The sequence below is a fragment of the Manacus candei genome, unplaced genomic scaffold (assembly GCF_025592945.1).
Source record: "Manacus candei isolate 608988 ecotype Guabito, Panama unplaced genomic scaffold, ASM2559294v1 h1tg000014l, whole genome shotgun sequence".
Lineage (NCBI taxonomy): Eukaryota > Metazoa > Chordata > Aves > Passeriformes > Pipridae > Manacus > Manacus candei.
Window position 1 is genome coordinate 56,782,855 of NW_026138062.1, and position 26,488 is coordinate 56,809,342.

Sequence of the window (26,488 nt, forward strand, 5' to 3'; positions counted from 1 at the left end):
TCTGAATACTCAGTCACATCATTATTATCCCAGGTTCTCAAATATGGTAAATATGAGAATATGTGAGAGAGTTAGTGAAGTGTTTTGAGAAATGTTTAAAAGGAAGCTACACAAATCATCGAGGTTCCTCTATATTCTCCAATGCAGCTCCTGATGCTGAAATTACTTCTTTCAGGTAATCAGTAACATGCAATGAATAGAGCAGTGCTAGTGTTTTGATGAATATCTGCTCCATCTATGGCTAAATAAGGTAGTTTGCCTTCCCAGTTTATCTCTGTTCCCTATGTCAACCCCACCCTGACATGACATACCCAGCATACAAAAATGAAAGGAGTTTATCCAACAAACACATCTTGCCACTGGCTTCAACAATATGCTCTCCAATCTCAAAGGGTTCTGGTTCAACACCTGGAACAGAAAGGAGTTTCAAAAGCAGACCTAATACCATGCAAATAACAACTCTGTGGTCAACCTCAGTGTGTCTGCAGTGCCACTATTGCCAAACAGAGCCCCATGATGCTTGATTGAGAAGTGATGATCCTTCTCTGTCCATAAACAACACCTTCAGTAGTTCACAAAGCATTGTGATTTCTTTCTTTAGGTGAGAAAAGACACACAAGTGGAGAGCTGCAGTTAGAAACTCAGACTTCACAGTGTCCTACTTTATTCCTCATTATTGATGAACTGTCATGTATTGGAACTGGTCGCAAAATCACAGCTGCTACTGATTCAAGTACAAGATTGTTTATGACTTGCTTCTTCTAAGCATTACACTGCCAAGCAGTAACAGAAAACCAGCATGTAAATCAAAGTTATTTTTTTCTGTTTCAAGAGGGAGAACAGTGCCTTCTTACCATTGAAAAGGTACGGGTGGGCAACACACTTCCGAAGCTGAACTAAGACATTCTGAAGTGTAACTTTTCTTCCTGTTTCATTTTCAAATGCATCTGGAAAAAAAGAGCATAGAAAAGGAATGGAGCAGGGAAGCCCATGCTCCATTAATGGGTTTGACTGGGAATGTCTGGGTCCTGAGCACTGCTCTGAAGTGCTTCAGCACTGGAGTATCTTTCTCTGCATATCATATCTGCATTTGAAGTTCCCATCTCAAGACTAATACATCTGTTTTCATGGACCAAATAAAATTTCCTTCACATTTTTTGGACAAGCCTTTAGAAATAAGATCCCGATGAAAACTACTGTATCATGGCAGATTCACTGAAGTGCTGGACTCCCTGGTTAAGGTCAGTGTAATTTCTCTAAGAGTGCATCATCAAAAATAGTGAAAAAAATCTGGCGCAGTTAATTTGAATTTAAAAAAAAAAGTGAAACACCACAGTCAAGATCTCCTGGGCAACCAGGAAGTTAAGAAGAATTGCATTTTTCTGAGAAGAAGAAAATACATGTATATATGTTGACTACAGAAGATGAAGGTTCAGATTTCCTGTTGGTGCTCATGTAAAGTGCTAGGCCTAGAAGAACACAGGATCTCCAACTCCCCAGTTTTACTTCCCCTATGACACAGAAGCAGTGGCAAGCCATATGATGTGGTAGTAGTTGCATTGTCTACATAGCCCTGTGGTTTCCCAAAAAACTCATAACTGCACCCAGTAGGTTGAAATTTGCTTTATGGCATCTGTGCTACTATTGGAAAATTCATAGAGATCCACAGATCCAAAATTTCTTATACTACCCTTTTGTTTGAATACAAAAATGTGCAATAGGAGCAGCTTACCTCATGGTAAGTATTTTTAATTACAGACTTGCCCAAAGCAGATCCTCAAGCTGACCCTTCCTAGCTCTGCAATACCTGAGCAATAGATCCATATGTCTCTTATTTTATCACAAGCTAAACCCACAAATCAAGCAGCCCCAAACAATAAATTTGGCATATTTATGCTGTACATATTCTGCAGGCCAGAGTAACTTCTTCTTCTCTGCAACACAGCATGCATTTACAAAAGGCATTACTTTTGGTTTTAAAAATAATTGTCAGAATTCAAAATCCTCAGTTACCTAGATCTTTCGTCAAAATGGCCTTGTAGTACTTCTTCTGCAGAGCTGACATTCCGTGGTACAGAACCACTTCCACCTTCTTTGGCAGTTCTGCAGCCACCTCAGATTTGACTCTCCGAAGCAAAAATGGCTGCAGAAGACTGTGCAATTCCTTGGCTATGCAGAGGCAGGGAAGAGAAAGAAAAAAAAAAAGGAGATTAGTGTGTTAAAGGTAAAGAGTTTATACAGTACCTTCACAACTACACTTCCAAAATAAATGATTAAGGAATCTCACAACTATTAGTGAAATTTTTCAAGCCACATTTTACAAATAGAGAATAGTGTTTCAGCTGCATACCTGAAACACTTAGGAGCCACATTAAGGTAGCTCTTGCTTTAAAGGTAATTATTAGTTTTTGTGTCTTTGTCTTAAAGCTAGTCAGCATTAAAAGAAGGCAAATAAAGAAGACACAACACCCTTGTTTTCTAGTCAAGAGAATGGCTTCAATTGGTTCTGATTGAAGTACAATGTTGCTTATTACTGACCCGGCTCACTCTCCTTTTCAATTGCTTGGTAATACTCAACAAACTCTTTCACTTGTTCCTTAGGAAAGATGTCAGGCTCAATAAGGCTGAGTAAGGAATACAGTTCCTGGAGGCTGTTCTGGACTGGAGTGCCTGTGAGTAGCAGGCTGAAGCCTACTGAGAACTGAAAGAACCAGCAATAAAACAAATTAGGAGAAAATATCTGTAATGACAAATCAGTTAATACACAACTCACCCACACCACTCTTAAGCTTAACCTAAAGACAAGAGGCAGCAGAGAACTGCTGGCAGAACACTGAAAAGGTCTGCCAAAATCATCCAAACATAAGGTATGGTGTGACTGTCAAACAGCTCCAAACTGACTAGGATGGCACCAGTGCAAGGAAGTCAGTGTAAGCAAAATAAGAACAAAGTGCAAAACCAGCTCCATTAAAATTCTCCGATCCATGCACTCTACAGTCTAATATTCAGTGCTTGGTAATGAGAGATAACTGGGAAATGCTCTTGGGATAGGACAGTGAAACGAAACTGCCTAAGTTCCATTTCTATTTGCTGGCTAACTTTGACAAACACAGCAACATTATCTGGTCCATGTTGCTTACAGTAATCCCTGTAAAGAGACTTGGAGAACATGGTTACCTTTGGAGAAACAGAAATTTATCTCAAGCTTGGTAATAGAAAATATGTTAGGAGGAGAGCTAAGGTGAATCATGTCTATTTTTGGGACTATAATCAAAGTTCTTGAATTACAGACATTATGGACAATATGTTCAGAAGGTATAAAACTTTCAGTAATTTAATAAAAACACCTATTTTCCAAGGTATATTGTAGTACATTGTGGCTGATGGCAGTGCAAACCTAATTCCCATGTTTCACTGCCATGACAAGAAATGCAGCCTTCACTAAGGCATTCATTGTACTCTGGCAGGGTGCTTTGGGAGCTGGAGCAATTCTCCTGCTTTCAATAAACAAGGGACAGTGGAAGTCAGTAGTTCCTAATGTACTAGGCAAGGGTTCCTTCACCCTCCCAGAGCTGGAGATAGCCTCTTGTTGCTTTACATCGTCTTAGGTCAGCCAGACTTCTACTACTTCAGCAACACAGCTGTGGTTAAGTTGTTTTACATTTTTAAGTCTTTCAAATGAATCAGAATGAGAGAGAAGCTCTTAATACTGCCCACCTCCATGCAAAGCCAACAAGATAGGCCTTTATCTCTCTGCTACTAAATATCTGTTCATCAACTCTGACAGAAACTAGTTGTGGGCCAGAGCTTAATAAATACTCAGAGAAACAAACAGAGAATCTGTATGCTATACTGAAAGGAAAAAGTCTTAATACACTAGAAGATAGATGATTTACTTTACCTCAGAAAGTGTCTTGTAAAGCAGAGAGCTCTGATTTTTCAGTCTGTGAGCTTCATCTACAACCAAGGCAGCCCAGTTAAAGCTGAACAAACACAATACAGCAACTTCAGTTAGGGGCTGACAGTTCATTCTTGTAAGTACAGAAAGACTGAAATAAGTGGTGCCTCTGCTTGGCTGAACTTGAGGTGGTCCCACCCCATGAACAACAAGCAAACATCACAAGTGGGGTGGGAGGAATTCACAGGTACTTCTTTTGAAGAGCCAAAACAGCTTCTTAACTATAGCCCGGATGAGTTTTTCTGAAATCAAAACTAAACAAATTTACTTGAATTTGTTGCTTCTCACTCCACCCCCACTCCTATAGGAAAATAACATAAGCATAAATTAGTCAAAAATTCAAGGAAGCCTATGATTTGGAAAAAGAAACATGAAACTAGGCCCTAGCACTTGTGCAAAAACCCAACAACTATCGTGAGGCAGTGATGGAAGAGTGATTACGAGTCTTTTGCAAATCACCCAAGGGTGACAACTTATTCTAGGCTCACACAGCTCTCTATGCAGTGCCTCCTCAAGCAGGCTGCAGAATCACTGGTGATCTAGCAGATCCACTAGGCTTAATACAAACTCCACATCTTTTCAGGCCTCAGTGTTTGTGCCTCCTTATCACTAGGGTTTAAACTCCCACATCACAGAATAATTTCCACACAGTCAAGCCTGGCTGATGGGTAGGCAGGGTAGGGAAAGCATGACCCTCCATCTTTTCTTACCCATACGCTTCTCTTCCCAGTGGAATACAATGTCTGAAATCACAGTGACTTACATTCTCCCCACTGCCTTTCTGTTTGCCTTGATTTCCCTCTTTGCTATGTAAGAGTGATTCTCCACTGCCTTCTGTCAGTCAAAAGTCATTACTCTTATTCTATGGGCTCAGGAGCTGAACTGCAGAAGGGACACTGCCTTGTGAAGCATTGCAGAAGCTCATGTGCAGAGCAGAGTCTTATCTCTCACGTATTACATTAGAGCACAGCTCTTGCTCAACTCATTTGTGCTGCTACACTGCTCATAAACAGTAGTAGTGGTGAGACATATGATAACTTTGACTCACTTTTACAAAGTGCTCCAAGTGCTCCTGCACAGGACAAGGTACAAATGATTAGCAACTACTTTTTTCAGAAGGAAGACCAGAGGGAAAACCCCCCAAATTTGAGTGATAAGGCTTTGATGTTATGTGTTAGCTTTAGAAGTATGAAATTACACTGGAGATGAGATTTTTGTGATATTAAGCCTAGCTACTTGCTCTCCCTGGGTACTACATACCATGGCTAAACTGCAAAATAAACGGAATCAGATACAGCAATGCAGAATATGATATGAAACTGTAAAGACAATACGGTCATGGCTACCTTTCATTAGGCCTGGCTTCTACCATCCAGCACAACCTGCCACTTCCAGCAGGCCAAGGACAGGTGCTTTGCTGAAAGACAACAGGGTGCCCACTGCAGGCCTGACTAGTCCTGTCAGACCCAAAATTGTGTCAGTGGGGGCTACTGGATTTCTGCTGCTACAAAGATACTGAGCTATCCATGATATATAGCTGTCCCCAGCATTTGTCACAGCATTTACCATCATTGCAAGGCATTGGTGCTGCTACTAAAATTCCTCCCCATTTCAAGTGCAGACTTCTGCAAAATTCTGCGTGACTGTGACAATACCTCCTACAGGCTGAATTTCAGCTGAATAATCAGTGTTGCTAGAAAATATAATGCTCCAGAAGCCCTCTACATTTCTGACTGCTGGCAAGAGGCAATAAACTTCAGGATATGGTATTAGCACATGATCACTGTAGTATAATGCAGGTCAGTTTCTGTGAATTTTCAAGGAATACCTCTAAAACCTGAAGCTCTTGAAGATCTCCTTGTTCTAAAGATCAGTCTTCTGGACTGATACTTCAGGTAGTGCTATACGTCATTATGTATTATTATTTTGAGTTAACAGGCTTGAAAACTGTCCTTGGGGGAAGTTCACATACACCTTAGCTGACATTAAAGATTCTTCACTGAAAGTTGGAGAAGGCAAAGCTCTAATCACAAGCAAAGAACATCCTTGGCTCTTGTGAAACAAGCACAGGATCTCACACATACAAACATATATTTAAGAAATCACTGACAGATATGCAGATTTAAATTTGAAAAAATTAAAACCAGACTCACGATTTTAGAAATGCTGCATCTTTCAGGCAAATCTGCAATGAAAGAAAACGAACCATGATTTATGATTTAAGTAAACACACCAGTTAAGAAACAGAGCATCTTTTTGTCTACATGGTTTTGGCAAACCATGGTGAAATGGAGCAGAGTGGAATGAGGGCACTCACTACTTGAGGAAAATAATGTGACAGCTACATGGCACCTTCAGCATGTCGTGGTTTAACACTGGTCATTAAATAAGCACCACACAACTGCTCACTCACACTCTCCCTGGGGGAGAGGGGAAGAGAACTGGAAGGGTAAAGAAGAAAAAACTCGAGCCCTCCTTTCAAGTGACAAAGGCATCATGTACCTCATACGTTGTCAAGAGTGCACGGAAGTGAGAGTTCTCCTTCAGGTTCTGCTGCAGTTTGGGTCGCTCTTCCTTGTTGCCTATGTACATTGTGAAAGAAAGACCTGGAGCCAACCTGTTGTTAACAGAAAGAGAGAGGAAAACCAGTGAGCCCAGCTAAGTATTTCCACGTGTTTTTGACCTGGCCCCAATTATAAAACATAGCTACTGCACAGATGAGAACTCCTATCCAAACACCCCACCATCCTCTGAGATGTGCCTGGATCTCAGCTTTTGAACCTCACTCCTTCATGGTTAATTTGCATCTCAGGTGGCACCTCAGCTGCTGGTTCTGGTTTGGACAAGTCTCAAGTAAAACTGCATTCTCCTAGGTAATGAGTCCAAAGTAGACAATTGAAAACCAGTCTCATGGCCCATCTGCTATTGAGAATTGAAAAAAGATCATGAGAAGCAGGTGAGTGAATACAGTTTGCCCAGATGAGACCAAAAAATTGGCCTAAAACAAGCAATGTCTGCAGTAAACAGGTCCAAGTCAGGGTCTCAAAAATATATTCACTTAGTCAAAATGCAGATAAACCCAGTTCCACGGAGAAAGAGCTGGGACCATAAAATTCTTCCTCATTTAATCCCCCCACTGTTCTTTACTTGATATTACTTCTGGATAGCCGTTCACTGCTATCTCTGAAGGGATGCACTTTCTCCCAACTATTTCACCCGAAAGTCTATCCAAATCAGGCCAGCTCACTTCAGAATGTAACCTGGGTGACTTCAGATGCTGAGAGACAGCATTGCCCCATGGCCCATACACAGACTTCTGTTCTAATCTTTGACTTCCTGCCCTTTTAAAAGGAATCTTTGGGCTCCAGACATAAAATGTACATATTCCAGGCACAGCAGATATGCCACCAGCACAGTCACTGCACCCCAGTGAAGACAGGCTGCATGCACATGTGTAATGTATTTTGCGTGCACACGTGAGCATGCCCCCCAACTTGGGTCTTACCTTTCATCAAACAGAATCCTGGCTGTCTTCAGCAGATTTTGCCTAAGAGAGGCTGAGCATGGAGGGTTACAAATCAATAACAAGCAAGGAGCTAGTGGAGGCATTTGGACTGTAAGTCAGCCAGTATTATAGGATGGATGAATTCATGTATACCACAGCATGGTAAAGACTATGTGTTAACTGCATAGTCCGCATTGATTAGTTGGTTTAGTAGCAGCTTCTCTTTTTATTTTTTATCCCTTTGAAAGGATAAAAAGAAAGTGTTGGAGTGAGCACATTTGAAAACAATCTTTGTAACTTGCTGAGCAAGACTATAATGAGCCAGACAACTGTTGAAACTTACCTCTCCAATTCCTCCTTCCAGTTGCTCAGAACAGACAGAGGACAAAGTATCAGAAATCTCTCTTTGTTGGTTAATTTTTTTGTCAAATAAAGAAGTAGTGAAATAGTCTAAAAGGCAAGAAAAATATTTTTTTTATAACAAGGGAAGAGTGCAACCCGATAGCTTGAATCTATATAAGCTGTCTCCTTGTTGAGCTTCGCAGCTAGTTCCCACAGGTTCTGTAGCACAAAGCAAAGTTAACAGAATATCAAGTGGGATCCACAATCAATGACAAAAAGGCTTACATCAGGCCTCAATACATGACCTTGATATATGAAGCCCCTTTCCAAAACCTTTTTCCCACAGTCACAAAACAGATCTGCCATGCATCACTTTCTAAAACTACCAGTTTGTTATTTAAGACCCACTGAACAAAACCAGCTGAACCCAAGCACAAACAATCATTTTCCAACAAAACTTAAACCCATTGAAAAACTTATTAAAAAAAAAAATCCAAAAAACTCAGAAAAAAATTACACCTATAAATTTTAATTCATGTGTTGATGAACTCAAATACCATCTTGGTACAGGTGCATCAAAAGGACACAATTTTCCCTGTACTGGATGTGCACTGTGCCTTCAACTCTGGGCACTATGAGGTGTTTGTATAAAATGACCACTCATCTTTTTACAAAACCCTGAAACCTCTTTGAAGTGTTACTCAGGACTTAACTCAGGATTTGTTTTAAGTGGCTAAGGAATGAAAAAGACAATGAACTCTCTTGTTTGAGTACGGAATTCAGAATGGGACTGCTTAACTGACCATCATTAGGGTGCTTTTCCTTTTTCATTCTGCAGAAACACTGGGCTAAAAAAAAAAAGTTAAGCAAAGATCATTTTCCAGAAGAAGAAGCAGACACACCTGACAAGTCTTCCCAAGACCCATCTCATCACCCAGGATACAGCCATGCTGGACTTCACAGCATTGTACCAGCCAGTTTACACCTTCTACTTGATAGGGACGAAGCTTAATGCCTGGGAATAAAAGTGATTTGTTACATTTACACAGTCATCCAATACACTATACACAGTTATACCCTGAAGCTACTAGAAACAGGTCCTGCCCAGAGCAGACCTTCCCAAACATCTGCCTTAAAGGAAATGCACCCTCCTAGAGAGCAGAGACACCAGTGTTTACAGCAATTCTGTTAAATTAAACCCTATTCAGAAACATGTACACACAAAAATGCCCCAAGTCGTTACAAAGGCCTGTAACAGGAACCTGATCTAATAATTAGTCTGCTACTTTTCATTCCTAAAAGACAGCTTGATTTTCAGCTCCAGCCACTCTTAAATACCTACTTAAATACTAGATCCAGGGTCACGCTTCAGGCTACTGGAAATGTTTGTAACAATCTAGCACTGTATAATAATAATTTCTCAACACTTTCCAGCTTTCCTGCACTTAAGTTAGGGCAGACCTCAATTGTAGTTCACTTTAGGTACTACCACCCTTGCAATCTTTATTATGGGGCACAATATGTTAAAACAAGCACAAAACAAGTCATGTAGAACTCTTCAAGATCTCTTCAAGACTCAAGTGCTGGGTATTGTGCCATTGTGGCCCTTTCCTCTCTGGGAAGATGTGCACGCTGAGTGCATGAGGCAACTCAGCAGCCCGCAGGATACACAAACCCAAACTGGCATGGGGATTGAGACAGACACTCTCTGCAGCTAAGGAAAATGTGCAGGCGGGATGGATAGCCCAGGCATTCCTCTTTAATATCTTACCCTTCAGGCAGTGGAAAGCATTTTCATTCATGCTCACCATCGGCCCATTTCAAGGTCGCTGAACAGGGCAACCCCTGTTGATCTCGTCCCGAAGCACAGGGCTGTCTAAGGCTGTGCTGAGGCACTGGAGGAGTTAAAACCGGGCTAAGCCCCCCGGCCGCAACGCCAAAGAGGGAGTGACTGCAGTAGCTGGGGAAGGCTCGAAAGGAGCGAGCATGGCAGCAATACCATTTCTGCAGCAGCAATGCCATCTCGCCTTCAGAGGCCCGGGAACCACTTTATTTACACATTTATCTATTTCAGGCCTGGGGGCTGTTAGCACAGAGCCCAGACCACTACAGCTGAGAGAACTGGGATTGTTCAGCCTGGAAAAGAGAAGGCTGCAGGGTGACCTAATCGCAGCCTTTCAGTACCCAAAGGGAACTTACAGGAAAATTTGGGCAAGTCTGTGTAAAAGAGCATGTAGTGACAGGGCAAGAGGGAGCTGGTTCAAACTGAAAGAGAATAGGTTTAGATTAGGTATTAGGAAATTGGTTTTTTACAGTGAAAGTGGCGAGGCACTGTAACAGGTTGCCCAAAGAAGCTGTGGGTGCCCCATCCCTGGAGGTGTTCAAGGCCAGGCTGGATGGGGCTCTGAGCAACCTGGTGTAGCTGAAGGTGTCCTTGCCCACGACAAGGGGGTTGGAACGAGATGATCTTCAAGGTCTGTTTCCAACCCAAACCATTCCATGGTTCTGAGCTGGGCAGCACCAGGCAGCGCTGGGCCCCTCCGCCGCCTCCCGCCATCGCCTGACAGCACCAGCCCAGCGCTCCCTCCCCACCCCTTCTCCCGGGCACCCCGCTGACCTGTCAGACCCCACTGGCACACGTCCGCCTCCTGCACGCCCGGGACCCCCGCCGGGGCCCTGCCGGAGCGCCGAAGCGCCTGTAAGAAGCGGGACATGGCGGGACACAGGCACCGGCACCACGGCGCGGTTCCCGCCTCCTCCCCGCGGCCGAGGGCTGGGCGCGGGCGGGGCGAGCCCAAGCACCGCCCCGGCGGCCGGAGGGCTCGGTGGGAGGACAGCGATGGCGCCGTCGCTGCTGCTGCTGCTCCTGCCGCTGCTGGCGGCCGCCGCCGCGTACCTGTGCTGCGTGCGGCGGCACACGGGCAGCGCGGGGGCCCTGCTCCTCCGCCGGGAGCCGCGCCGGGCCGGGGCACCGAGCCCGCCCCGGGACATCGTGAGCGCCGGGCCGGGCAGGGGGGCGGGAGCGGGGCGGGAGTGGGACAGCGGGGTCCGGCGCTCACCTCTCTCTCGCCTCCTCTCCGCAGTGGGCCCCGCGGCTGTGCGGCGCCGGGCTGCGCCTCTTCGTCCATGTGGCCAACACGGTGAGTCCGGGCCGGGCAAACACGGCGGTGAAGCTCGGGGAGGACCCGGCGGGGCCGAGGCTGCCGGGGGGTTCGCCGCGGAGGCAAAACCCGCGTTCGTTGGGAGGTTGTGGCGCTCTGCGTGCTCTCGTGTTCACCCTGTCTCCCCCAGGTGTGATGCCATGGGGACTGAGAGCGCGGGCCTTTGGCTCAGGGTGTCATGTGTGTCTTTGGGTGCGGAGAGTCCAAAGTCGGTATCAAACTCGAAATACAGCTGCCACCAGCTTTCCTTGGACGTCAAGGGGTTTGGGCCCTTCAGCCCTCTTGAGTAGGGTTTTTAGGAGGGTGCTGAAGGCGGCTGACCCCCCGGTGCTCTCCTCGGGCGAGTTTGGGAGCCTGCGAGTTGATCCCCACTTCAGCAGGTGCAGAGGAGACGGGAGCGCTCTGTGTCGGGGTGAGAGGTGAGAAGAGCCTGCGGCCCCTGGGCACTGCCCACCTTGCAGCAGCTTCTGCCTGAAAGCAGGTGGATTTTGTTGCTGCTGCTTGGCCTTTTGAGCCAGTATCAAGATAGGCATGGAAGTTTGTTTCAGCAGTGTGACCTGTTACAGAGCTTGGTGTCCGGCTGGGCATGGAATGAAAGCTAGGAGTGGGCTGTGTTTGTTTGTGGGAATACCTTACAAGTGTCTTTCTTCCAAGATATAACGATCAGAATACCTTGTCATGCTTTGCTTTGTGGCATGGTAAAGGGGCTTGCTTCATTTCCTGACATCTCCTTTGGAGGCGGGACCTGAGATTCTCAATCTCCTACGGGATTATGCTGTATTAGTTTAGATGTAGATTAGGAACAATGCATTTTCAAAAAAGATGCTGTAATTCTTATGCAGTGTGTGAGGTAACATACCACTTTGTGGATCTAGCTGTGTGAGCCTTGCATCAGGCTTACACTGTATTTGTACATCCCATAAAATGTTTTTGAAGTCCACTATTGAGCTATTAAGACAGGCCCCAGCCTGGCTGGAACCAGGCTGGTCTCTTTGGGACTGCTGGTGCTTCTACACTGGGAATCAGGGTATTCAAAGAATGTTTTCAGCCATCTGCTACCACAGAGTCTCTAAATATCTCATGCTTTTCCAAGTTGACTCGTTTTATTGCAGGAACTGGTTGAGAGACAGGAAAGATCCTAACACTGTGATAAATAAAATAATAAGCTTCTGCCTTATCCAGTGTTTGCATAGTCTGTGCAACATGAGGAAAGTAATGGATGGGAGCTATACAGATGCTTCTTAACAGTGTTGCAGCCTTCAGTGCTGAGTTGGGGAAAGACAAAAGCAGGAGAGCCAGAAGGATACACTCGTTATATAAACATGAGAGGTGGGAGAAAGCCTTTTAGGCCATTTTTGTGGTGTGAAATACAACTGTTTATGCTGTTTCTTTACTGCTTAGCATTGCATGCTCTCTAGGGTGCTGCAAGCCTGCGGTAATCGTGAGCATGTTCAGCATTCCTTGTCTAGTGAAGAAGGTGTTCAGGTCAAAGTTGCTGCAAACCAACATTTCTACTTACTTTTTTTCTAGGCTTTTGGACAGATCTGCTTATTACCGCTCTTAATGAGGTAAGAGTGGGGAGTTTTTGCCCTCCTGCAAGTTTCTTTTTTTTTTTTCTTTTTTCATTTTTTGGTTTAAGGTACTCACATTGCACACAGCTTTTAGGTTATCTGACATGACATTTTCTAAGAGGAAAGCTGCATAACTTGATTGGAGAGTGAGGAAGATTATTTCATAGATGTTGTTTACTAGGTTATTTTTTTGACTATTCTCATTTGAGTGGGTTTTTATCAGCAGAAATTAACCTTTTTTCACGCTCAGGCAGGTGCACAGAAACTGTATTAGTCAGCTTGCCTCTTTGCCTTTTATTTGCCTTTGTGTCTTTTTGCCTTTGCTCTTTTGTTAAAGGATAGTCTTTCTTTCAAAGGTCGTGGATGTGCAAATATGCTGTGTTTATCACCAATAGTGGTAAAAGAATAGTAATAGTGGGGAAATGAGGCCAGACATAAAGTTCAGAGATTTTAGTAAGTCCTTTTTAAAGATGTTCACTATTTTAGATCAGCCTTTCCTCTTTCACACTTAGGTTTTTGTTCAGAAACTGCTTTCAAGTGTGCATTGTACAAAGAGCCTGTCAGGTAAGAGGTGTCAGGAACTCCAGGCTCACACTTGGTTCCCATAGTTTGCCCATCACTTTAAGGGTCATCTATGCAGATTCCAGGACACTGAGAAATGTGTTACCTCTGAATTTTATTTGGACATGGGCTTTATGAGTGAATCAAACCCAGACAAGTGTCACTGCTGTTATACATCAGATCATTCCTGGATATCTGTGACAGGGTCTTAATTTCCTCGCTTTATGTGCTCCAAGCTATGGATTTATGCTGCAATCCCTGTTGTATTTGGTTGCAAACAAACTATGTTGAAGCAGGTCATGGAAAAGTCTGAAGAGGTGCTTGTTTTAACAGGATTAGTGGTTGAATGTATGGTTTATACTACTTTCCCTTTTTATTTTCTTCTTCATCCCTATCTTTATTGGTCTGTGTATGATATGTCCAATTAAAGTGAATCGAAAAATTTTGCCATTTCTTTCCCAGAGGCTGGCTGGTCTTATGTCAAGAGGTAGGAGGCTTTGTTAAGCAAGCAGAATAGATTTGATGCTGCCTTTAGGAAAGATGTAAGAGAGATTAGCTTGTAGCTGTTGAAACTGTTGCCACTCCCTGCTGTGAAAGCAGACTGCTAACACAAAGTGTTCTTGGGTAAGGTTCCTTCTGAACAGTCTGAAAAATTAGTCATGGTAGAGATTGCAGACTCTGGCAATGACTCTCTCTCTTTCAGACTGAACAACTTCTCGCTTATGCGTTCACTTGACATTCATGAAGATCCCACGTTTATCCCGGAGGTTGCTGCAGAGGTTACAGGAGACAAGTCTGAGGCTAAAAGCACTTCAGATGTTATCAAGCAGCTGATAGATGCAAGGTCAGTATGTGTTGTGTAAGAGTGAAGTGGAAGAATACACGTGTTGGCACTGTTATATTAGTGGGAAGCTCTCATTGTCAGTAATTTAGATTTGGGTTTTTTCCATGCCCAGCCACTTTACAAAACAAATAATGCTGTCAGTCATCTTTCCTTTTGCACCTTATAAATCACCAGTAATTACATGCAATGTGAAAATTCTCCAGGCTGCAGGGAGTCTGCCTGCTGGGGAGAGACTAAAATCTGCCCTTGCCAGCGCCCTGTTTGCACTGTTAGAGCAGATGCACTTAGTGATTGACTAGCCAGTGTATAGATCCCTTTAAGTGAGTTTGCAGGTGTGCTGTTTCTTGCCTGCAGGGAATCTCAAAGAGAACACCAGGGTTGCTTGGAAGGGAAAAGGAATGCAGGTTTTAAAAGAAAAATGTGCACAAGAAATTAGCTTTGTTAGTGAGTGATGAGAAATGGTCTATTGCTTAAGTGGTAGAGCCATCTGGTTTTTAAGCAGTTTGCTGATGTGTATCCTTGTGTGTGCTGCGTAGTGCCTTTTCCCACACCACACACCGTATGTGCTGCTGGCTGTCTCTGGATCTAACTGTGACAGAGGTCCTGGGAGTAGGTTTATGAGTATATTTCAGCTAGTCTGTAATATTGCAGTGGTGAGTAGCAAATGTAAACCTGGAACACATTTCAAACAGTTTAATGACTGCTAAGACTAATCCCTTATTTCTGTGGCACCTTTAGCGTATGTGGTGTCTGGCACATGTGCAAAGAGTCTGACAGTATTAGCTGCCATGCATAGGCCAGCTGGCCATCTGGTGTGCTGTGAGTGAGTGATGCCCAAACATACATTGGATGGTGATGCTGAAAGCTAAGGTCTAAACAGAGGTGGCTTTGATGGTTCACTGTTGTTCCTTTAATCCTGTCTTTGCAGGTCTGATTCTGCTAGGAATGGGTTTAGCTTCAAAGGGATCAAAGATTATCTGGAGTGCTACCGGTAGGTGAAATTGTGGTCTGGGAACAACCTGTCCCATGTGTTCCCCTGCTGTGGGTTGCTACTGTTCCACAAGCTTTTAGGTATCTGTTAGCATTGTCCTTGAGGTGCCACTGTTTAGCATCACTCCCTGCTGTTCTTTCCCTTTAGTAGAATAACGAAGGAAAGTCAGCTGGGAGAGCTGGCACAACTTTACAAGCCCTGTAAGGATATTTAAATGCCATTTTCTTTGGCTTATTGTCAGTTTTCTCTTGAGAGATTTCTACATACCTTATTTGCTCAAACATGAGTGAGAAGTAGATGAAAGTTCATCTGGATTATGCAAGTTGCACAAACTGTGGGTCTCTGGTAAATCCCCTGGTTCCCCAGCTCCTTGTGCTCCTCTGAGTGTGACACTCAGTAAATATGTCCAGCTGGAAAGGGGCTGAAAGCACACTCCTGACTCTGAGGTTCTGTGAGCTGTTGGCTGCTTGGTAATTCCTGTTTGCCTCTGGGACATGGGCCAGATGTGGAAGGCTCAGATAAATCTTCTTGTGCTCCTGGCACTTGTTCCTCAAGGGCCCCCTCTGCCACCAAACTGCGACCTTAGAGCAGAAGTCTGACACTGCAGTCTGGTGTTACAGGTGCATCCTGACTTTTGTGTCAGCCAGAGATAGGTGTGGTTGTGGTGAAACACAGCCTTTTGCCAGGAGACAGGGAAGGCCTGTTTCTTAAGGTGAGTTATGACTGTACTACTGGGAGCCCCTTCTCTGTAATGGGAAGCCTGTATAAAGGGGCCTGGCCTCTTGGTCTTAGCTCGTGGTAACTGGCAGTTTCATAACTTCAAGCTTTCAGGAGCCTGAGAACTCTGTAAAGCTGTCACCTGTTCATCTCTTTTATTTGATGATTCAGGAGTATCTGGTAACTCTCCTAACTCTTGCCCTACTCTAAGGGCTGGGGACATGCTGTGTAGGCAAATTCACTCCTTAAGGAAGGGAATCTCCTGTCTTGATGGTGTCAACCGTGTTGAAATCATCACCACGCAGAGATTCTTACCTAGTTCTTGCTTACACCTGTGACAGCTGCCATGTTGCTGTATGGGAGACAAACCCTGTGTGTGGGTGTGGTGTGGGGAGGTCTTGTAACAAGGTCCCGACTTCTTCTGTCCTGTAGGAGTGGGAAGCTGACGCCATCTCAGGTAGCCAAGAACATCATTGCCGTGCTGGAGGACTGCGACAAATCCACGCCCCCGCTCAGAGCAATAGTGCAGTGGGACCGGGAGCAAATAATGCTGGTAATGTCTGCCTCTGGTAGGAAAGGGGCCTCTGCCACCCCAAGAGCAGTAGTATCCATTGGAAGGGTTAGAGGCTCTTCTGCTGATACATTGCACAGCAAAATAAGTACATTTTTCCTTCTTCTGTGTTTAGAGGGTTACAAACAAGTTTGTTTTCCTTCCTGCAAAGAGAGGTAGCACTAAAGCAATCTGTTTCTGCTGGATGACTATGTTTATAACAGGACTTCTGTGCTTATGTGGCATCCATTAGCACAGATGCTTCCAAGTAGTAGTTTCTCACGAGCATATGGTGGAAGAAAGAAACTTTGATAATTTGGCTTAGTAAAAGCCTGAGAAAGTAATTTTTGGTATCCATTCTGATATTGGTGATGACCTTCAGCTTAGCTAAGTATATATAACACATGGTGATTTTTTATTCTGTGCAGATGGCTGAGGCCTCCACTACTCGTTATAGGAATAAATGTACCCTGTCTTATCTGGATGGCATCCCAGTGTGTCTGAAAGAAGAGCTCAAAGTGGTGAGTTTCCTTGTCTAGCTGCCAGTTCGTGGTGCAGGTGGTCAACCTGGGCAACTCACTGCAACAAGGTTTTAAGGCCAACTCCTCAGCAGAAGCCTGAGAATATGTTTGTAATAAGGGGTAGTATGTGGGTTTGCAATGAGTAGGATTAACAATTTTTGCAAGCTGAAGACAGATCTTGCATACAGCAGACATGTTCCATATCTTGTACCGATCTCTTGAATCCATAGGGAGTAGGGTGTGGGTGTGGGAAGCGGTCTGTCATATGATGAAATGAGAATGTATAAAAGCATCTCTAGTGGTGGGTGTAACTGTCTGTGTTTCTTGGGCGCTGACTCTGCTCCACTGGCAAAGCATCCCTCTCTCCTTACCTTAAAATATATGTGTCAGAAATATGCAAGTTATTTTGAAAATCCCTACTGACAAGGATTGTTACCTGTGGTCCCAACAATAGTTACCAGTAAATACTCCTGGCAGTGCCATCAGGCTGTCGTAGGCTCTGCAGAGACCTACCTGTAGGGTGGGAGTCCCGTTTATGTACAGATTCTTCTACTGCTGCCTCGAAGTGAAGAGTTCTTAGCATACCCTGGAAATAAGTCCATCTGGTATTTTGGCATTCGACTAATCTTGATGCCTTGCTTCAAAGCACTGCGGATCTGAATTGCTGTAGCTCTGTCCATAGAAACATGGAACAAGGAGCTGTGTGCTGTGGGGCCAAGGTGATTGTTCTGCAACCTTTGGGCATAGCAATCACATTGCTGCAGAGAGGCAGACTAAGACCATCTACATGTTTCTGCTCTGCTGTATCACAGTATGAAAAGGACTCCTCTGCATGAGAGAAGGACCAAATATTGCAGGGTTAGGTGTCCCTCCTAACAGAGACCAAAACAGGACAAGCTGAAGAGTGATGCTTCCTAGCCCTTACCTCCACGGGTCCCAATGTCTAAGATCTGTTGTGGTGTTGAAGTGTGCATGTGCAGCATGCACAGGGTTTTATGTGCATGTGTGCACTGTACCAGGGTTTTGGAATGAATAATAAGGTGTGTTCTTGCTAAGGTACCTTACCATCACCGAGCGGGAACAGTGTATCTTGGGACAGAGCCAGAAACAGAAGATGCTACTGTGGCCAAGAAGTTGCGAGAGGCTGGGGCTATCATTATTGGGGTCTCAAACATGCATGAACTAGGGACTGGAACAACTGGATGCAACCCTAATAGGTAAAAATCCCTTTCCTCTCTCTTCCCCCAGTCTAGAAATACCTATAGGACTGTTCAGAACTGGGAAGGATACAAAAATAAGGGCAAGCACGTGAGAATAAAACTGATGGAAACATCCCATACAGAGAGAACCCTGGGGGTATGAAAACCCAACATTGTAGATTAGAGGGTCAGAGTAGCTGTGGAAGCCTGAAGGCTCCTGAAACCAAAGGAAGGAGAGGATCTGAGTGTTGTCTGCTGAGTAAGGAACTTGGTTTGCCAGGCCTTACAGGCCTGGAGGTGTGAATATTTATAGGATGAATGGTAGACAAAAGCCATGACAGAAAACAAATAAATAGTAATGTAATGCTCAGCCACAGTAATGGCTGAAGGCCCAGAACAGTGAGAAAAAGGTACAGTTGTCTCAGAACGTAGCAGTTTTGTTTCCTAGCTAAAAGAGGTTCACTGGAATTTGCTTTACTGTTGAGAATTCTTCACTGTAGCCACGATGAGAACTGCAATTCCAAAGCAGTGGTTCTCAAGGCCTTGATAAGCCTTGTGTAGAGCCACACTTCATGCGCATGCAGCTAGATGGAACTAGGGCTCCCCCTCTGCAGCAACAGCATGCCAGGGCATTTCCTCACTGTGTGAGGTCGGCTGGATACCCAGCCACGTGCCAGACCTCTTTGGTGTCTGGAGGCCATGGTCAGATTGGAGACTTTGGGAGCTGCTGCTCTGAGATAAAGGGCAGAGCTGGGGATAATGACTTGCTTATCTGTAAGGATTGCTGGCCATCAACTGCTCTACCTTTTGGAATTGCTTAATGCCCTGTGGCATGCAGTAATGGCATGGTGCCATTGCAGACAGAAGAGCTGGAGCAGCATCTTTTCTCTTGCCTTGTGTCTGTCTCTTTTGGATTGGCTGCTTACACTAACAAGGTTGTACTCTTGAGGCAGAAGTCTTTTTTACCTTCTGTTTTCTAGGGACATGGCTCTTTCTGAGATTAAATGATGTCTCTTTACCAAGAGATCAGAATCTCTGAGCTGTGTTTCTGGATCTTTTTCTGCACTGTAGTGCACGCAGTCCTTCCTAGGAAAAGATTAAACACTCTGTTTTTGCTTCAGGTACCACAAGATCCCTAGGAATCCCTACAAGCCTAACCACTTCACAGGTGGGAGCTCCAGTGGGTCAGCAGCAGCTGTGGCAGCAGGTAGGTGGTCCTACACGGAGCTCAGAGGTGGTGGGAGGAAGGTCCTGAGCCAAGGGACCTCAGGCATTTAGTTTTTATGAGGGGGTTTAGAAGCTGGAGGGAACTCCTGGCTAAACAGAGAGCTCTCTGTGCTGTCTTGGCTACAGCTGCTGGTAGAATGGACAGGGAAAAATGATGTCTCTCTGATCACAGGCTAATGTGTGGGTTTTTTGTAGGTCTCTGCCCGGTGGCTATTGGCACAGATGGAGGAGGCTCTGTGAGGATTCCTGCTTCATTCTGTGGTGTGGTAGGGCTGAAAGGTAGAGCTGTTTAATCATGGAGGGGGGTGTGTTTGTTTGGTTGGTGTTTCAGACATAATGCCACAAACAAGTTGGGCACAGTCTGTTAATTCCTGTCAAGTAAAACTTGACCAGAGAAACTCTGGAGTGTAACACCCCAGGAGGCATGCGGGTTAGGCTGGCAGCATGGAATTATTGTCTGTACTGGCTATTGAACAGACGTTCAGCTTAACTAAGTCAACTTACTTAAGTCAAATGGTAAACAAAGTATGCATGCTGCTTTTCATTTTCATCCACTCGCCCCTCTTCATTCTTCTTTCTGTGCTGGGAGGTGTTCCCAACATAGTTGGGTATCTGTATTGAGCTGGTGAAAAGTATCACCACCCATGATAGGTTGCCATCACCCCAGTTATATGGAGAGGCTGATGCTGCTCAGATTTGTATCTGGAAAGTTAAAAACCTGGTAATACGCTTGTATGAAACCAGGATGTAGCCATTCCCTCTTATCTCAGTGTTACAAGGAGTAGCAATGCAGTTTTTGCAGTAAGAATTAATATAATCAAGGAAAATGTGCAGAGGACAGAAGAAATGCACAGGGCAGTGTCTACAGCATGGAACATGGTGAGGCAGGGTTGTCACTTGGAAGAGATGCTGGCTTTTGGGAATGGTTTATCATGCTGAAGTATCTCAGCTGCTTCATCTGAGACCAGATACTCAGTCATTACTCTCTTTCCATCCTTTGCATGTGGTCAACTTCACTAATGGTGATTCATCTGAGGAAGATAATGATGATGACAAAAATTTAACTGCTCAGAAAGGCGATACAAGTAATCACAGAAGACAACTGGTGTTAGGCATGAAGTCTTACTGGTGAAGTGGGTGACATCTCCCATGGGGTGGTGTCTGTTGCTGTTGATAATCCTGTTCCTGCATCTCCATCCTCCATACCATAAATGCTGCTTCTGCATATTTAAATGTGTATATTCCAAAATGTCCCTGCACGTGTTTCCCCTCAACTAAGTAATTTCTTAGGGGGAAACCCATTTCATTATTTACTGAATGCATCTGTTTCACTGATGAGTCAGATCATGGTCAGCAGAACAGGATACTGAAGGATGAGTGACTGGACCCTGAAACAGTAGACATAAAAGTGACTGGCAGGGGTAGGTTGTTTACTGACTGGGTGCACCAGAGCCATCTGGTCAGCTTTTCCCTGTCACTGCTGATATCTAGCTAACTGCCCTTTTCTTGTTCTTCTAGGTACATTTGGGCGCATCAGTTGTCATGGCAGCTTGCCACTCTCCTACTCCACAGTCAGTGTAGGTAAGAGGACTTGTGCTCCACTTCAGGGACCTTGATGTGGTCTTCTCACAGGGGAGGCAATCTGTACCTACAAATCATCTTGGGAGGAAGGTATATTTACCTTGTCACATTTTTATAACTGATCTGTCTTTTACAGGCCCTATCTGTACATCAGTAGCAGATGCAGCCATTGTTTACAGTATCCTTGCTGAGCCAGACCCACTCTATCCATATGGTAGGTGAGCCCTCTCCGCCCCTGAACCCAGATGCTCTGTCTTCCTAGAGGCATCCTAGTTAAAAGGAGGAACTCTTCTTTGTTCCCCGCAGGACTAAAACAGCCCAAAGCAACCCTATCTGATATGTGTGCTCCTGACCTGAAAGGCTTAAATCTGGGAGTGGACTGGACATTTTTTAAGGTGCCTATTCTATCTCACTCTGCTGCTTTGCAAAATGAGATTTTAAAGGAATACGATGTTCTCTTGCCTGTCATCATTAGAGCTTCTCATATTTAGTCCATAGTCAGAAGATAATATAGCCTGTGTGAAAACAGCAACATGGGTAAATTTTTTTCTAAGGCAGCCTTTTGAAAAGTCTGTTGGAGACATGAGCAAAGGTAACAACTACGGTTGATGGCAGTATGCTTCCTCACATTGCTGATTCTATTGAAGAAAATGATTCTGAACTCATTATGAATGGCAGTTAGTTTAAAATCAAATGAGGAAAATTAGTGTATCTGCTTGGTGACAATGCTGTAGCTGCTGAGTGCCAGCGTAGAAACTGGGCTTGCAAGCTAGTACTGCTTGGCAATTGTAATGCAACCCCACAAATGTTCTCAGAATTCTTCCCTGGAGGAAAAAAAAGACTTACTGGCTCTGCCACTGTGCAGAGGAGGAAAAGATGATATTTCCTTTTCCTTGGGGTGTGAGCTGCAAGCTGTTCTCTTGGAGCAGGTGGCCTAAGGCAGTCTGGAGGGCTGTTTCATTACCATTAGGGACAGGAACGAGGAAGGCACCATAAGGACCGAAGTCCTGGTGAGTGTGCTTACCAAGAGGAGGGCACTTATTAAAGTCTACTTAGTTCTTTCCTCTTATTCTTTAGGCATGTGATGCTGAAGTCCTGTCCATCTGCGAGAAAGGTAAAGAGGAAAAGTCTGTAAGTCTCTTATTCTGCCTGATGTTATGGTATCACTTGGTGCTCCTTTTATCTGTGCATTAAAAAGACCTCTCCTCAAGTCCTTAAAGATAGTTGCTTAAAGGGGTCTGGCTGGACAAACAGCAGTAGCTTTGTGTTGGGGAAGCCCTCCTGACTGCTGAGGGTTAAAAATCTCAGCGGTTGTAGGCTTGTCGGATTACAATGGAAGAATGCAGTCCAGTGTGCTCAGCCTCTGTCTGTATAAAGACAGATCTGTGCTCAGTAATACTTACTCTGCAAGCTTTAATGGTAAAAGACTTTTAAGGGAGGGCCTTGTTTCACAACATAATACTCAATAGTAAGACAGTGCTAAGTCTTTGTGATGTATCCAGTCCTGTGGCATTTCCTTGAAAGCAGCCAAATGGTGCCTTTAGAGTGGCTTTGTCAGAGTTTAGACTAAGTAAAATTGACTCTGGAGAGTATTTGGGGATGGGGGAGAAGGACTACAATGGTTGGTATAGTAGTTGGCCTCCTGTGCATTGGAGCTGAGATAGTTCACAGTATTCAGGCTTTGCCTGGATTTTCTGCAGTCTCCTTATTTCCAAAGACACACTTCTATAGTATTTTCTTAGGAGAGCTGCACCATAGGCCAGTGAAATAGGCAAGCTTGGGTATGTATTTATGAATAAGTTGGAGTCAAAGAAAGGATTCTTTTTAGACTGCAAAAGATTCACTTTTCCTAAAGTTTTGATGTTCAGCCTTGTTAAAATGCATCAGGATTTAGTGACCCTGTACTGTTGACCTGGTCTCTTGAGTATCTCCCAGGTTCCTCCACCATTATGGTTCAGAAGAAGCTCTGAATGGAAATCTCATGATGCTAAATAATCACTTCATGCTAATAGAATAGTGGTCATGTGAAGTGCTCAGGGAAGCATTGGCAGTCCACCTTTTACTCTTTGGCTTAACTGAGGGGCTGGAGGGAGAGAGTGAACTTGTCCTATAGCTGCTAAGTTAGGAACCTGTGGGCAAGCCCCTGCCCCTGCCCCGTTGGAATACTGAGATCTCCTTAAGCTTTTACCTGTGAGAAGCAGCTGCAGCAGCCTGCATGCCACGTGGTGCACTGAAGGTGCTTGTGGCCTGTGGGGGTCTCTAATTTGGCAAGGGGTTGTAGATTTGCAGCCCTTCTGTGCAGCCTGGTGAACTCAGGGATGCTGTCTGTGCTTTACCTGTTCTGTACACAGCGGTGGAGCACCTGCAGAGTTTGGGAGCCAGTGTGGTTGAAGTCTCTCTTCCGGAGATGGAGGAAGCTCGAGTAGCACATGTAATCTGCATTCTCAGTGAGATGAGAGACTTCCTGCAACCTGACTTCAATAAACATTTCCAGGAAATGGTAAGTAGTAGCAACTTGGAGCAATGGCAGTAGTTGTCCTGGGCTGATGCAGCACAAATATCATGTCAGTGAGAAACCTGAGGCTCTCCTTCTTCTATGACAAACTACCTGTTGGATGACTACCAGTACAGGAGAACAGACCTGGAAGAGAACTCCTGGGCTGTCACAATTCAGTTTCTGGCAAGCAGAACCTTGATCAGTGTTTTTTATTTCAGAATTTGGACACTCGGGCTAACCTGGCCTTGGCTTGCCAGTTCACAGCTCTGGATTATATTACGGTAAGGAACACAGTGTGGTGAAGGCTGAAGGGAGGTACACAGTGAAATTTTACAGGTGGGGTAGAGGCTTAACTTCCCCATACACGTGGGAAGATGTCACCCAGCTCTAACTGCTCTCAGCTGTGACAGCATGCTGAATGGTGGGGCACCACAGAGGACATGCCACCTGTCCTGCATCGTGATTCCAGATTGCAGGAACGGTGTCTTGCAAAGGTAGAGGCTCTAATGGGCAGTCTGTCAACATCAAACATGAGCCTCGTGAACCAAGAGGTTCTGGTCAGACACTGTTCTCTCTGCTTGCAGGCAAATCGGCAGAGAACTCGGAGCATGGGATTTTTGCGAGAGATCTTCAGCACTGTGAACTGTATCCTTACACCAGGTATTGCCATTCTGGGCCAAAGAGCCAGTCCCCAACAGCTCTGTGGTGCCTTTTAAGAACAGTCACTCCATTAACTTTCCCACCTCAGTTTTTAAGAGTATGACTTCTGTGCAAATACTTTGCTGTGCCTCAAGCCTTTAGAGGATAATGCAGCCTGGTTAGAAAGACTGCTGCGTATTTCTAGATTTACTGGTTGTATCCATGGCAATGACAAATTCCCCCTTGGTGCTTGAGACAGGAGCTATAGAGCCAGCACATATGCACAGGAGGGACTGGATATGTACTTATGTATGCAGTGTTCTTGCTCTAAATACAAGCTATCTGCTTTATTCGTAAATCCCAGCAACTTGCATGAGTTTGCATCACCACTGTGATATCAAACATGTGGCTTTAGTGAACTGAGCTGTTCTTAAAGATTGCCCACTGTCTGACTCTTCTTTTGCTCTTTAAGCACTGCATCAGGTTGCCCAGAGAGCCTGTGGAATCCTCATCCCTGGGAATATTCAAAAGCCATTTGGACATGGTCCTGGGAAACCTGAGCTAGCTGACCATTCTTGAGTCAGAAGGTTAGACAGGATGACTTCTTTGAGGTCCCTTTTCATTACAGTCATTTTGTGATTCCTCCACAGCTGTTCCTTGCACTGCCCCAAGAATTTATGAATCTGACCTCTTGACTGGGAGCAGCGATACGTCCTTCACAGTCCGGTCCATGAGGTAAGAACAATGTTACTTGCAGTACAAAAACAAAAGTTTGGGAACAGCTGGAGACTAGCTGCACCAACTGAAGAAGCTCAGGCTGTAAGGCAGGAGAGATTAGTGCTAGCTGCCTCTCCCAAGAAAGGATGAATTTGCTGCTGTCCCAAGTCAAGAATGCTGATTACAGCTTTTCCCCCCAGGTTCATGCAGCTTGGTAACTTCACTGGGATACCAGGCATTGTGGTCCCCATTGGATATTCTACTGCTGGGCTTCCTATCAACCTCCAGGCAAGTACTGGATTTTTGTTGAAAACTGGGTCACAAAATCCCCAGATGGATTTGTCCTGAGCCACTTATAACCAGGTTCCTGCTGTTCCACACAGCTCATTTGAGGAGTTGGCAGCTACTAGAAATAGAAGTTTTAACTTGTGGGTGATTTGCCTCAGAGTAACTCGCTCCTGAAGGGCAGAGGGACTCTTCAGGTATCTCTGAGATAGATTTCTTTCCCTGGCTACTTGCATCAGTACCCAATATTTGCCACTACTCTTTCCTCTCTTATTTCTCATTTCCTTTAAGTCCTTCCCTCTTGAAATGGGTCTTATGTAATGGAAATGTCCCTGTCTTGCAATTGGAAGTCACACAGCTGCCTTTATCCCAAACACAGTGATGTCATACTTACTGGGGTAAAAGGGGAAAACTTGTCTTTTTGTGCTGTTGGGGGGGTGGGAGGGAAATTCTGTTTTCTGTTATGTATTCTGGGGCTTTCAAGAGTGTCTATATGTGATGCTGCTGCTTTGTGGTTTTTCTCCCCTCCTTTGACTCTCTCCTTCTCTCATCTTCTCCCAGGTCATGGCAAAATGGTGGGATGAAGCTGTTCTTCTGAGGATTGGCCTAAAGCTAGAGCAGTTTCGTTCCCAGACCAAAAAACCATCCATTTATTATGACATCCTCGCATGACAGAGTGACCAAGTTGGGGATTAAGTCTTTTTTTTTTCCCTAGTCTGACCTGACCAAGTATTAAGAGTGGACTTGTTTTCAATGTTTATCTGAAAGGCTTAGTAGCAGGCTCATTTGAGGAATGGGGATGAACCACTGATCTAAGCAGGCACTGATGCTGAGCAGACACAATTTCTGCTTCCTGCTTGTCAGATGGCCTAGTTTATACTGGGGAGGCCAACTGTGCTAGTTCCTTGCTTTGTTTTTGCAGGGGAAGCTGCAACTATCTTCTACAATTTCTTCCCACGTAGGGGTCCTGTGTACAGATGGAAGACAATTGCATCTACAGGACTGCACGCAGGTAGTTCATACTACTGTACATGGAAAGGTACAATCTCTAGGCCTTAAACCTTCCAATGGAACTTCTCCTGCTCTAGGATATAACAAAGGTCCTGTTTTTGAAGGGGAAGGGCAGCGAATAATGCCTAGCTCTCCTGGAATGAGGAGGCTCTTAACACACCTGCAATCAGGCAGTGTTTGTTTTGGCCCTGTACTTAGTCCCTCAGAGCAAAGCAGAAATCCCATAGGTACGGAAGTGTCACTGTGCTTGTCCCTCATACTGCCAACACTGTGGGTGTGCTCACTGCCTGAGAGTCCTGCCTGCCCTCAGCCTTGCATGGAAGGGAAGGAAAAATCAGAGCAGGAAAAATCAGAGCAGGAACCCTCATTAACTCTGACCCAAACCCCTGTTTCAAGGTTCTGGCTTTCCTTTGCACATCTCTCTTTCCCAAGCTAAGACCTGGAGAGTCTCTTTTCTCCCGCTGGTTGCTTGAGTATAAACCTACTATCATTTAGATGTCCAAACGGGAGAAACTACTTGATAATGCAGAGAAAGTACTGTTCTAAGAGTGCTGAGGCAGCTATTAGAAACAGATGAAATTTGTAGGAAATGCTACTGAGCTACTGCAAAA

At 44.7% G+C, this 26,488-nt stretch overlaps 2 protein-coding genes across 4 annotated transcripts in view; one reads left to right on the forward strand and one right to left on the reverse strand.

The window, feature by feature from the left end:
- Window positions 1-10,568, reverse strand: part of CHD1L (chromodomain helicase DNA binding protein 1 like) — a 23,386-nt gene extending 12,818 nt beyond the window's left edge. The window contains exons 1-11 of one of the 3 annotated variants that reach the window (XM_051779633.1): window positions 10,423-10,568; window positions 10,005-10,070; window positions 8,708-8,820; window positions 7,807-7,913; window positions 6,461-6,575; window positions 6,112-6,143; window positions 3,902-3,983; window positions 2,539-2,701; window positions 2,014-2,169; window positions 855-947; window positions 312-408 (exon numbers count right to left, since the gene is read on the reverse strand). In XM_051779633.1, coding sequence (XP_051635593.1) covers window positions 312-408; window positions 855-947; window positions 2,014-2,169; window positions 2,539-2,701; window positions 3,902-3,983; window positions 6,112-6,143; window positions 6,461-6,575; window positions 7,807-7,913; window positions 8,708-8,820; window positions 10,005-10,038 — 992 coding nt within the window. In that variant the 5' untranslated portion in view covers window positions 10,039-10,070; window positions 10,423-10,568. Of the gene's footprint in view, window positions 1-311; window positions 409-854; window positions 948-2,013; window positions 2,170-2,538; window positions 2,702-3,901; window positions 3,984-6,111; window positions 6,144-6,460; window positions 6,576-7,463; window positions 7,787-7,806; window positions 7,914-8,707; window positions 8,821-10,004; window positions 10,071-10,422 lie in introns of those variants that run through there. The other 2 variants (XM_051779632.1, XM_051779634.1) reach the window with 2 other exon arrangements.
- LOC127467560 (uncharacterized) lies at window positions 10,516-26,474 on the forward strand. The gene is made up of 20 exons (XM_051779662.1): window positions 10,516-10,797; window positions 10,889-10,945; window positions 12,497-12,534; window positions 13,802-13,942; window positions 14,871-14,933; window positions 16,083-16,203; window positions 16,629-16,721; window positions 17,778-17,938; window positions 19,042-19,127; window positions 19,343-19,426; window positions 20,666-20,728; window positions 20,865-20,942; window positions 21,035-21,123; window positions 21,806-21,842; window positions 23,080-23,228; window positions 23,444-23,506; window positions 23,810-23,885; window positions 24,515-24,599; window positions 24,782-24,869; window positions 25,428-26,474. The coding sequence occupies exons 1-20, from the start codon at window positions 10,645-10,647 to the stop codon at window positions 25,536-25,538; spliced, it is 1,836 nt and encodes a 611-aa protein (XP_051635622.1). The 5' UTR covers window positions 10,516-10,644; the 3' UTR covers window positions 25,539-26,474.
- Window positions 26,475-26,488: the final 14 nt, after the last annotated feature.

Bases quoted from the DNA above. Each gene is read 5' to 3' on its own strand.
- LOC127467560 (XM_051779662.1), top strand. From the start codon at position 10,645: ATGGCGCCGTCGCTGCTGCTGCTGCTCCTGCCGCTGCTGGCGGCCGCC. The intron at 13,943-14,870 runs GTCAGTATGTGT...CTGTCTTTGCAG, and splicing joins AAGCAGCTGATAGATGCAAG to GTCTGATTCTGCTAGGAATG. The intron at 21,843-23,079 runs GTAAAGAGGAAA...TTCTGTACACAG, and splicing joins CCTGTCCATCTGCGAGAAAG to CGGTGGAGCACCTGCAGAGT.